Genomic DNA, 13,349 nt, shown 5'->3' on the forward strand with positions numbered 1-13,349 from the left:
ATTTATGCACCAATAATGTTTGTTAAATCTGGGAAAGTACAAATTTCCCAGGATATATACATATTTGTATATATCCAGGTACATTGTTATGGGTTATTTTCTAGATACTATTTTGCTACTTTCCCCACAATCCTGCAATCAGCACATCCACATTCAGTATAGATTTTTACTCGTTATATTCACTAGTATAACCTATAATATAATTTCATATTTACAATAATTGAGATTACGTAATTATAAAATGTAACAAAAATAGTCCCAGTTCATCAAGGTTTATTGCTAGTGCCCAATAATCTCTTGTTGAAACCCGAGTATAAAGTGTCTCGTCGCCCAGATTTCCCTCTCTAATTCTCTCGACGACATTATTTGATTGACGGAGCGTTCCGGCATGTTTCAATATTGACATTAAGAGGCTCCTTTCCTTCTGTGAATTATTCATCAAGATCATAATCTTATCTGCGATCTCTAACAACTCATTTCTGAAGCCAAATTAGCTGATTAACAAAATACACGATTAATGAATCTGTGTTTGTTGGGTTTCATTGACGATTATAATATGTTTATATTGACACATGCTTTACTTACTTTTGGTTGTGAATTTAAAACATTTTTAAAATTATGTCATTTTAAATATTTCATATTTTAAAATTAACTGAGGCTTATTTTGGCCTTATATTAGTATAAGAAATCTTCTTTCCGTAAAACCATTCATAATAGGCACAATTAATATTATAGTTTACTTACATCATTAATATCGTTAAAATAAACATTTGGCTATTTTTAGTTGCTAGACAACAACATTTAAGTATCAACCTATATTTTATACTTTAATTTCTGATAATTTTATTTAAAATTATCTGTCCCTATTATGCAATATGGATATGCTATGGTCGACTGTAATATGTAACTACGTGTTCGTGATGTCAGTGCTAGCCCTGTATCTGGGGCGGCTGGTAGTTATAACGCTGGTGGAGGATCAGCCGCCAAGCTTCGCGATACCTCGACTGCTATTCATGTTGGCTGTGGCCATTTTGGTGGAAAGGCGGGCTGGCTATACATCCTGCATGTCCCGTCCTGTATCCCTCCTCTACGAGGTGAGCCAGTGCAATACATGAATGAGTATATTTGAATTTTAACGTGTGTAATCGTTATAGGACCTGTTCATGACGATTCGACACCTGCCTATCATAGTACACGATAAAAATGTACCTTCTATTGTAATGCTTCGCAAGGAATTCTCGAATCTTGGTGTATCATCTTAGTGGACATGGGCCTAAATCCTACCTTAAATGTCAAATATCTTTAGGGAATCCCACAGTCATGTTTGTTATTCAGGAGAAATCTTAATCGACATCCCGTATAACATTTACTGTATCAAGTTAAGACGACGGCATATGCTTTGTTACAACATACGGAACGTTAACGAGTTCTCTACGGTTAGTGCAGGAATCAAGTTACTTTACACCAAGTCGCATTATACACAAGGCCGAGAATCGTGTGTTGTATTGTGTGAATAGACACAGAGGCCGGGTGAGAAACTAGATATAATGCACAACTGATTAACAAATAATAATACTTTAACGGTTGCATTATTTACTGCAAGGTCAAATAATATTCTGAAACGAAATGAAAAATACCTTAATTACAGAGGCGAAGTTAGGACTTAAAAGTCCTCTCTACCACTTAACCTCCATTCTGTTTAGTTCACTAAGGGAGTGTCAATGTTTCAGGTCATTATAACAATTCTGATGTGTAACCTCGCCCTAACTCTAGTCTGGGACCAAGTGGAGAAGATAGTGCACCTCTTTTTGAGCCATGCTGCTATGATTGTGAGTGATTAAATGATTTTTGAAGTAACTAAAGATAACTTATGTTTCATGGAGTAAATAAAAACGTGCTATTAAGGTAATGGCAATGATAATCGTCAGGAACACTGGCGCAACTTCTAATACTGTGATTTATTGCGCTGTTGATGGACTTCGTGAATATTGGGTATCCTTAACGCGACCCCAAGGAGCGACGACTGACGATGCCAATAGTATTAATCAGTTTGGTTGACTTAGATGAATCTCTTTTGGAATATGGAGGGGTACTATGGTACAGTCATCGAAGGATTTTTAATACTAACTTTTTTGGATTGTATTGACGTGAAATTTTGACCTACCTAATGTACCTACCTATGCATGTAGTACCTAAGGTTGGATGCCACCCCTTCTAGGGATCGGACATTTTTTTTATAAAAAAATAACCTCACTACTCGAAAGAGGGGCAAATTCTTAGTAAAAATTATCCATAAGAATTTTTTACAGTCAATAACTTTTTAGGTATTCGCTCCTTAAAAACTTGAAAGAGACACTTTATCCAGCATATTTAAATGAATAAAATTTTTTAAATTCGTAAACCTGGACTTTTAGAATATTTTCATACAAGGGTAGCTTTTACCCCAAAATTTCAAAAAGTACACATTAAAACAGTATAGAATTTGAAGTTGGGGGTCAAATGAAGTGCTATGTAAATTTTTAAGTAAATCCATACAATCAGAAAAGAATTGGGAGATTTTACCTCATTTTCATCTTTAGTGTACTATTAGTCTAGAGAGTTACTACTCGTAGTATGCCTTGCGGGCTTATAAAAATATTACCGAACACCCTCTTTTATAGTTGATCCTGTGAGCTATCACATTCTGAATTATTAGTGTTAGTTGAAGGTTACCTTGAGACCAATGATCAGAATTTTTGAGCTTTTGATAAAAAAGACTGAGCCTACTCCAATTATTCTATTTTCGAAAACATCCTTGATTCCATGTCAATGTGTTTCTGAGATATTTAATTTTCTTCACCATAAATTTTGCCACTTCTAAAACTATGTATTTTCGACACTTTTAACATGTTTGATGGGTCATCCGAGTTATTATGGTTAGAAATACTCTGTATGGAAACGAAATAATCTGAAATCCATTATTTGTACTGTATGTGAAAGGTACGAGTACGCCAGGCTTATAGTACGCTCAGCCAAATCTCGTTGAGTAACATGCGTCATTATCGAACTCAGTTTTGCAATATATAAATAAAAAATGCAAAATTTCAAGCCGAAGGTCATTTCCTTCTCGGCATATAGTATAAGACGTTTCTAGCTCCACGAGTTGCATACCTCGCTAACATTCAACCAATTGTATATTGAACTTTAGTCTACTTGAAAATGTAGAACAGTTATAAGTTAGTGTCATAATACAAAAAATCATAAAATAAAAATCATACCCGCCAGTTTTCCGTAACGGACGTGGCAAGTAATGAAGATGGAAGTAAAGCGGACTAACGAAGCTGACAGTGGTATATTTAGTTTACCTCTGTAATATACTCATATATTTCATTATTTTACAAGTCAAGCTAATGGGTTTTAACGACAGAATATAGAATTAATTAGTTTCTACTGTGATGATCTACTAAAGAATTTGAATGTATTAGAAACTAAGATACATTAAATGATTCTTAATGTCTAACGGTTTACAAACAGATTATTTGCAATTTTAGATAGTTAATTCGAAGTAACCTAAACTTCAATTATCAATTAGGATCATCTATACTTTACTGGAATTAAGTCATAGACAATACATCGATTTATTGTTTTAATTGGTCCAAATCTAAATATCTGCTATGTCCAGGTCGAGACTATACTGGGCTGTACTATTGTCTGTCCAAAATGCAAGGGTGTACATGGACTACAGTTCGCCGTTACTCTCATCATAGCCATCCTGGTGCTGTGCTGGGTTTTGTACTCGGTCACCACCTACGCTTTGTTTGAAAAGTGAGTATGCCTATCACTTGTGGAGCAGGTAAATTTCATTTCTGTCCATCTATTAGTCTGTCTGTCTACTCGCTATCTCAAAAACGAACTGATCTATAGACTTGAAATTTTACGTGGAGCTACATATCTATATGAAGAACACTGAGCTCGATGATGACTGTCCGAAGGTCATCTAAATAATAAAATGATCTATGGATTTGAAATTTCGCATTCTACCTCAGTGAAGCCTGTTGCGACACGATATATATATATAATATATATATATATATATATATATACGGTATCAGTACGGCACACCACGTGTCGCAACATATTATATATATATATATATATATATATATATATAATAAATAAATAATTTTCTTGAAACATAACTCCTAAGCTTTATACATATTAAACTTTATGACATATCCTATATACTATTTGATATGCAAAAAGGCTTGGTAATGAAACCAAAGTTTGTTTTACTGGTTTCCCAGATTTGCTGCATGCTTAGCTCTCAGATTTCACCATAAACTTGATAAACTGTGGTGTGTTCATATTTACAAGTTTCTTTACTAGTATATTATGTATCATTATATATTTACTAGCAGTTACATCCGACTTCGCCCGAAATGTTGTAAAGTTTGTACCTGTGTGAGCTTTTCTGGTTCGAATCATTTATATTGAGTTTTCTTCTTGCCGCGATCAAGAAAACATGTCAAAAACAGTGTATATCTATCTCAATTGTAATTTATTCCGGTCTTATAATCCGGAGTGTGTTTTTGCCTTTTTTCCGATAAAGATTATATGTTTAGAGTTAGTGATGTTGACGTACAACATGGTGGCTGTGATTCCTGACTTACACGTGTCAAAACGCCCTGGTATGGTTTGTTTATTTTAACCTAGCTTCTAATTATGTGTTATGTTAGTAATTTACCTGAAGAAGAGATCAGATTGCAGATCTCGAAACGTAGTATTACTGATTTTTTTGTATCACTGAACGATTGAAAATGTTCGGAAAAATTCTCTTTCCTTTAAAACCAGGACACTTTCACTATATAATTTATCTTTGTAAAGTATCCCATAATCAATTTCAGTGTTTTGATGATCACAAATTGTTGGTGTTTCCAGGACTGTGAGGCAGTGTATGTACATGCAGCCACTTCAACTGCGGTTTTGCTCCATGGTACAGGTGAGGTACATCAACCCAGAGACTCACACCACAGAGTGCCCCCTAGTGGAGCAACTGAACGCACCCAGAGACGACGGAAAAAATCCCGTCATCGATCCCCAAAAATTTGAAATTATTGGTCACTGTGAATAGTTAATTAAATATTCTGTAATAACATATTACAGTATTGAATTAGTTTATTTCAGTCACTGTGTCGAGTAGATTTGTGTTTCTGATGTCAGTTATAAATTACAATTACATAGAATTGGTATGGAATGACTAAAATGATCCACAGGGCTATGTTATTATCGGTGATTATGGAGGGGGGATAACTAAAACATAGGGCCAGAGGCGGCTGCATTCCCCTTCCCCCTACCAACAATCACCTTCCTATCTCATAGTTTCAGATAACGCGTCGCAATGCTACAGGAAGCGTCGACATTGATTTACTTGTCACTGTCTTATTTCCACTTGCGCTGGTGTAGCGTGTGATTGTGATTTTAATTTTTCTTGCTCGTAAGTTTCATCGTGTACAGTGACAATGCCTAGGTTCATTTTCTCCTTTTAGTTCTTTTTTCTTTTCACCTAAAACTTAGTGACAGTTCTGTGTTTGCATGGTTAGCTCTTATGTACTACTGTCTCCTCATCTGAGGAAGAGGATAGATTTCAATCCTCGTAACGTTGTGTTATACACTTTGTCTCAAATACTATTATCCTGATATTTTAATACTTTGCTTGGTATCGTATTGTGTTAAAAGTACTATTTTCTATTTTTAAACTCAGGGAGAGTTCTAAAATTACACTCTCAAATGCAAGGGTGGAATTAGCTTGCCCAAAATTCTTACCTGGGATAGTTTATTTCCAATCAATTATCTCCCATTAATAATACGATCAACAAAAAGAAGATTTCATAAGGTTTTTCCATGTGGATTTGCCACGGGATAAGTCTGCTATTTATGTGATACACGGCGTCGAAAGGTGATCGAATCAAATATCCTCATGATGCATGGAACATAGTGACTGCTGCTTTGTCCAATGCTAAGTTTTACTGTGGAACATGAATAGATGGTTGACACTAAAGAAGGATACTGCAAGTTCAATGTGGTCTGTAAAATAAATGAAGATCTAAACTCTGGAATCTCTTTGGCTTTAGAAATATGCCTGATTTTGTAAGCTACTCCAGGCTTATAATAGCTTCCGTTCTCTGAGTGCTCTCAGCTTCTAGGTTCTTTTCAGCTCTGGAAATGTCCATCTTAAAGGACTTTCCGGTCATTATAACATTAAAGATTGTACCTCAAAAACGTTTCGTCATGCAAAGGTTCAGAAATAATAGTATACAGTATATCTTGTCACTTTGGCTCGAGGATAATTAAATAGCTTGGTACCATTTACTTTAAAAATGATCTATACAAGTGTTAAAATCTATGAGTACCTTAAAACGTTTAGCGTTGTTGAGGGAAATAGTTTTGGTTCGGGAGCTTATTAATGGCTTACAATTTTAGTTATCATTTTGATTATTAGACTAAGTCAACTTCACTTCTCCAATCAAGGCACGGTAAAAAATAAACTAACGATTCATGGTGCAGTATGGATCGGAAAGGTAAGTAAATAATTGGTCATTATATGTTCCTAAATTAATTTGTGTAAAAAACATTTTTTATGAAAAGTCTAATGTTAAGTAAATCAATCAGAAAGTACTAGATTGCAATAAGATATAATGGTATATGAAAAATAATTATGTAGTAGACGTGTAGAGAATATAAACAATACTCGTAGATGGGGTCAAGTTTATAGTAAATAAAGAGATTATAAATCTACCGAAAAATAATTTTCCTCTAATCATAAAGCCAAGAGTTCCCTTCAAATGTCTTTATATGTGTATGTTTATGTACTGATTTTCATGATGTTTGCTGTATAAAAGTTCTGTGTTCTACATAGATAATTGTGGGCCATTTTTATAACTTTTCAACTATTGGTTGCCATACAATATATTATACAACCGTACATTTACAATTTAATTATAACAAGTTTCAAATTTGATCAGTCACATAAAAATCATTTACCAAACACATTTTTTATATACGAATAATATACTTCTAAATTAGCTTAATTTGTGTTTCCAATAAATAAGTATGAGTAAATAAAGCAAATGGATTTAATTTGTTTCTGCATGGAATAGCTTTCAAGTGGAATTACATTTGACTAAATATTGAACTAGTACTTAAGGCCAACGTAGCGTAACTCCCTTTGTTTTTTAAAACAATTTTACATTCTAGGCGTATATAGTTTAATAAACAAATATACTGAACTTTAAAATTAGAAGGGACTTGTAGTTACAGTATGTTCAAACGAACAATGAAACTTTGTCAAGAGGACATTTAAATGCAACAGTCGTAATATTTTATAGCTTTGAAGAGCGAGGGCTTATTACGGAGGGGAAAACTTGACGACTTGAGCCAAATGCAGGATGTAAAAGGAAAATAGCATTTCTGTTCTCTGGAGAATCCCATTATCAAAATACTCGTATACCAAGTAAGTGAATACATTAGAAGCAAATTTATTGGTTTTTAATGTGCAACCACATAATTAAAACTTCATCACAATCCCAAACCTTTCAAATGATGATTTTAACTCTATAACTTGATTTTCTTATATTATGATTGTTCATCTTAAATGTATTTGCACATAGTATATGTTTTCTTTAACTTATAAAAACATATAGTTTTTATTAACTATAAGAAATGATCTTAAGCAATCATTATCAATATCTTAAGCAATATGAAAACAACTGAGAATATTAAAATTTATCTATTAACGGAGACGGTTTTAAACTAAATTGGATTGATAATGTTATTTTTTATTTTATTAATGTAAATGGCTTCAACGAAGTCTTAGAGGGGCCGGAGAATTTTAATTTTGTCTGTCTGCTTATCTATCTGCATTATATGTTGAAAAACTGACCTATAGACTTGAAATATTGCATAAAGCTTCATTTCTTTATAGGCAACACTGAGTGCGAAAATGTTCCATGTCCCTTTATGGACTCAAATATAGTTTTACATTCGTCTTATGGGTAGCCATGATGTCAACGATAAATACATGTAAATGAGAATAAATTTGTAAATATAATGACATTTTATTGAAAGAGCGGTTTTTAAGGCTTTGTGATGTATTGAAATTGGTTTTTTAGGAAGTACCCGTATAAAATGTTGTGGTTAGATATTCAGTTCTGAGAACTACCAAACCTTAGTTTGCCGTAGGTTGGAGGCGCGAAAGGATATGAATGTGTAAATTTAATAACTTATTATTCCACCTCGAAAAAAGTCCTTAATCAACTTTATTGCACAGCTACAATAATTACAATATAACTAAACAAAATTGGGTAAAGTAAGGAGTAGATACTTACTTACAGGTTAGATACCAATCTTCAGACCAATATATCTTCCTCATAATGTTTGTAATTATAACCGTTTATCAGATAAATTAAAATGACCTATCCCCACATGACGTACAGGATTTATTCTAATCCTAAAAAACGTTGTGTTATACCTTTTGTAACATATAACGATGGCAAATATCAGAAATCCTGTTATCTCTAAAAAGGTTCCATCATAAATAACAAACTTAAATGAAAGAAAAGTATAAAACTATTTGTTGTAACACAGTGGGTTCAATTTGTGTAATTTTTTATTTATACATGAAAAATGTTCATAAATTATAAACAACCCTTTTGAACGTCTAGAGCAACCAGGCTTTATTACTGCCTGCGTATCATTGGGAATATTGGAGAAACTTACCCATGTCTTTCTCATGTGAGAGGATTCTTGAAGACGCGCAATTTGTTGGCCAAGAACTCCGGCAGGTTACGGCGATTAGGATTCTTGGTACTGAATTAATGCCACTAAAAGCAAGCAAAATTGAAGCTTGGAAAGATCTTGCTATATAGGGTGTCAGATTAGTTGCATTTCGATGGTAAAGAAAATTTCTATGTACAGAGCTGAAAAAGAACAAACGCATATGAAATATAAGGAACAGTTTTATAGGGTTATGAAAGTTTAACTTCAATTACTTGATTTTTTATAGTGAATGATTTCATTGACCCAGCACATAACTAGATAAATTATATTAATAAAACGAAAACTGAAAATATTTAACCAATAATTGATATTTAATCTTTAATTCCGTTTTCTTAAAAGAAATTAGGATAGGGTAACGCTTATACAGTCTTCGGAATAGTTGAACTATTATTTTTAATTGAACGGACCTGCTCTGTTCGTAATATTGTTATATTTCGTATTACTATTGCGTATTACTATAGTACATAAATTAATAATTTTGAACTAAAACCTAATAGTGAGAATACAATAAATTTGATCATTGTTATGTATCTTGAAATATCAACTATCAAGTATTCTAAAGACAAATTGCTAAATGTATTTTACAATAAAAGCTAACTATTTTGTCTTTTTCGTCTTAAATATAGCACACAAATTCCCAATCATTAATTAACCATACACCAGTCAAAATGTGTGCTATGGACTTTAGGGGTCCCAAACATTCCCTAGTGTGGTGGTGGGGTGGGGAAGAGGGTACTACACATCTTATAGTTATCGTTCGAGGAATGTTAGTTTAACCATATTTATGTAAGTTTATTGCTCGATATGACGAGAAAATTTTTACTAAATAAATAATGAATATATTTTTTTCACTAGTTAGAGAAATTCCTTTACCTAAAGGACAATACATCTCAAGATAAAAAAGTTTTCTTTCGGAGGTGGTGATTTGGCAATTGAAACTGGAAGGATCTAAGTTGTACAAAGTTGCTGCCATTAAGGCGAGAGTTGAGGGAGCCGATAACGGAGTCATTAGCAGATGCAAATGTCTGATATTCTCATTCATGAGCTCTTACCGAACTGTTCTTAACTATTGTATTCTTACCGCGCCGTATTGTTCTTGGGCCTTTCTGTATCTGCAGAACAAATGTCTGATATTCTTATTCATGAGCACTTACAAAACTGTTCTTAACTATTGTATTCTTACCGCGCCGCATTGTTCTTGGGCCTTTCTGTATCTGCAGAACAAATGTCTGATATTTTCATTCATGAGCACTTACAATACTGTTCTTAACTATTGTATTCTTACCGCGCCGCATTGTTCTTGGGCCTTTCTGTATCTGCAGAACAAATGTCTGATATTCTTATTCATGAGCACTTACAAAACTGTTCTTAACTATTGTATTCTTACCAAGCCGCATTGTTCTTGGACCTTTCTGTATCTGTAGAACAAGTGTCTGATATTTTCATTCATGAGCACTTACAAAACTGTTCTTAACTATTGTATTCTTACCGCGCCGCATTGTTCTTGGGCCTTTCTGTATCTGCAGAACAAATGTCTGATATTCTTATTCATGAGCACTTACAAAACTGTTATTAACTATTGTATTCTTACCGAGCCGTATTGTTCTTGGGCCTTTCTGTATCTGTAGAACAAATATCTGATATTTTCATTCATGAGCACTTACAAAACTGTTCTTAACTATTGTATTCTTACCAAGCCGTATCGTTCTTGGGGCTTGCTGTATCTGTAGAAGAAATGTCTGATATTCTCATTTACCAGAATCAGTGGGGTTCTGTCTAGTGTCTCATGTATAGTTGACCATCAAGAAAGGAGGAAAATGTCTTCTTAAACCAGTGATGAATAGTAGTCAATGTTATTAAAACTCCACTTTTATATTTCTCGCTAAACATCACAAAGCAGCGTTTTAAAATTACTTACGGAGGAACAAACCTAAAGCTTTTATTCGTTGTAATCTTAAAACTCCAGCACCTTATAATCTTTTTCAAGGAATACAACTCCTTAAACACCATACTACTCTTAAATAATCTTTCCAAATCTCTTATTATAGATAGTGACGGGATTCAATTTAAAAAAGGATGATAAAAGGATATCGTGGATGTCACGAACAGTATTATTGACTGTTAAATCAATCTAAGGTGTGAATAAATCAGTAATTGTAAAGAAACAATATTGTTTTGTAAAAATAAGCCGAACTTTTTCCATTACTAATGTTTCCACAGATTAAGATTTAATAATAAGCAAAATTAAATTTTGCTTTTCAACAAGTTATGCTACGACAAATTACAAATTTGAGAAATAAATTCAGGGGCATTATTCAACTGAAATTCGTATTCTCTGCTACAAAGGAATTACGAATACTAGTGCGAAAGTCCTTTTAGAAGTATTTGTATCCGGAACGTTGATTGTTTATTAGTTTAGTTATTTAGTTGATTGTTTATTTATTTAGTTAATTCTTATTAGTTTAATAAGAATTTTTTATTTCCTTAAAGATATATGCAGCAGTGAAGTGAAGTGTTACGTACCGTATACTTTTCGCTTGTTCACAGCAAACTGGAATACGCAATTTCAGCCTGGGGTGGTACTTATGCAACGAATTTAAATTCTTTAATTGTTTTACAAAAACAATTCATTCGTATAATTAATAAATCTAAGTCGAGGGAGCCATCTTTTCCATTATTTAGTCAAACAAAAGTTTTACCAGTAAGATATATTTATGTTTTTAAAGTTTTGAAATTTTTCCACATAAATCGTGATAAATATGCCGCAAGAGAAGAGGTTTTACATAGTATGGCATTGCGAAATAGAAGGAATTTTTGTGTCCCGAAACCCTATATAGATTATTTTAGAAAAACATTTAATTTTATAGCTCCTCGTATATATAACGTTATTCCTGGAAATATAAAAGCTTTACCAAGTTTAAAGTTATTTTTACGCAGTCTAAGAAGCTGGTTGTTCAAACAAGACAGTATAGACTACCTATTCAATGTAGTGGGCTAAGGCGTGACTTGTGGCTGGGGCGCCTCGCATTACTGCCTTCCATGCATGGACTGAGCTTTGACGGGCGGAGTGTCTCCGCTCAGAGCCGCATGATGGAGCAAGTGGCGAGGATGCCTTCAGTCTGAGTGGCGACCTTGCAGCAACATTCACAACAATTCGTACACTTACACCTACATACAATATTATCTAAGTAAAGAATGCACCCATACCAACACATAAACCGACACACACTCACACACACAAAACGCTGCTCAAATCGCGAAAACCTACAGACAGACAAAGTCATTTTTTTTTTCTTTTTTAGTTTTTTTCTTGACACATTTAAACTATTACGGCCAAAATTAGGGACATATGATCAGCACCTAAAAATAATATTTTCCTATCATTATTTGTAGTCTATTAATTATATAATGAGTAAGCTACTATATTATTTATTTAATTATTATGCTCGACTTATAATATTTTGTCAATGTAGAAGATGTACCTCTGCACAGGCTTGCCTTTAGAGGTATATTATATTTCCCAAAATATAAAAAAAAGATGAATTATTTAGAGCTGGGGGAGAGTATTTTAAGTATGTTAGTTAACCAAAACGTGTTTTTTTATTTTTTATTTTAATTTTAGTACATTCTAGGAAAACAGTTAAGTTAAACTTTTAGATTATATTGATGTCTATGTAAATATTAATATTTTAATTTTGTGAGCTTCAATTATCTTAGTGTAAATCTTATAGCATATTTTTTCTGGTCGACACCCTGGCAGGTCAAGGACTTTATTGTATACATATCTGTTATTGTTTATTATGTATTAACTATGTTTTATTTTTGGGAAATAAATATTTTCTTTCTTTCTTTCTTTCTTTCTTTATCGATCAATTCCAATCCCCACTATGCCATATCATTCTGTTTTCAATCAATATGAAGTGGGAGCAACGTACATTGTTTCAAAGTTCGTGGCTTTAAAATTCGTGCGGTATTCAGTCCTACATTCTAAAGTGAAACTGCAAAACTAGTAGTTTTATATGTGACACAGATTTGTAATCACTTAGATTTTTAATATACAATTCTGTTTTATTTTTGCGGATCTTTGCCAATCATGTTCGAAAATGGTCTTAAATAATAAGTAAATAAATTTACCTTTAACCTCTTCTGGTGCGTTTCTCTTTTGAAATGAAAAAATGAAATGAAATGAAAAATTCTTTATTTTTACAGGCAAAGTTAGGGCCGCATGGCCCTTTCTTACACTTAACCTGTTGCAATGTAAAATTTAAAACATTAAATAAATATTACCTAAGAATAAAACAAAACATAATAAAGATAATAAAATAAAGAAATAATTACATTTACACAAAGTAGTGAAATTAATGTAATATTTTAACGTGTAATAATTAAATTTTAACACATTAATAAATTAACCATCTCTACTATTCTTAAAACATAATATAAATTTATATTTTTAATATACAAATAAATTAAAGTATTTATTGCTAAATGAACTTTTTCACACACAATCTCACATTCATCCCTCTGCCAGTGTC

At 32.8% G+C, this 13,349-nt stretch overlaps 1 protein-coding gene across 1 annotated transcript; it reads left to right on the forward strand.

Annotated features, from left to right (window-relative positions):
* Window positions 1-805: 805 nt before the first annotated feature.
* LOC124355762 lies at window positions 806-5,136 on the forward strand. Its single transcript, XM_046806918.1, has 4 exons — window positions 806-1,094; window positions 1,731-1,829; window positions 3,662-3,804; window positions 4,918-5,136. The coding sequence occupies exons 1-4, from the start codon at window positions 876-878 to the stop codon at window positions 5,108-5,110; spliced, it is 654 nt and encodes a 217-aa protein (XP_046662874.1). The 5' UTR covers window positions 806-875; the 3' UTR covers window positions 5,111-5,136.
* Window positions 5,137-13,349: the final 8,213 nt, after the last annotated feature.

The sequence above is a fragment of the Homalodisca vitripennis genome, chromosome 1, assembly GCF_021130785.1.
Source record: "Homalodisca vitripennis isolate AUS2020 chromosome 1, UT_GWSS_2.1, whole genome shotgun sequence".
In the NCBI taxonomy this organism is placed as follows: Eukaryota; Metazoa; Arthropoda; class Insecta; order Hemiptera; family Cicadellidae; genus Homalodisca; species Homalodisca vitripennis.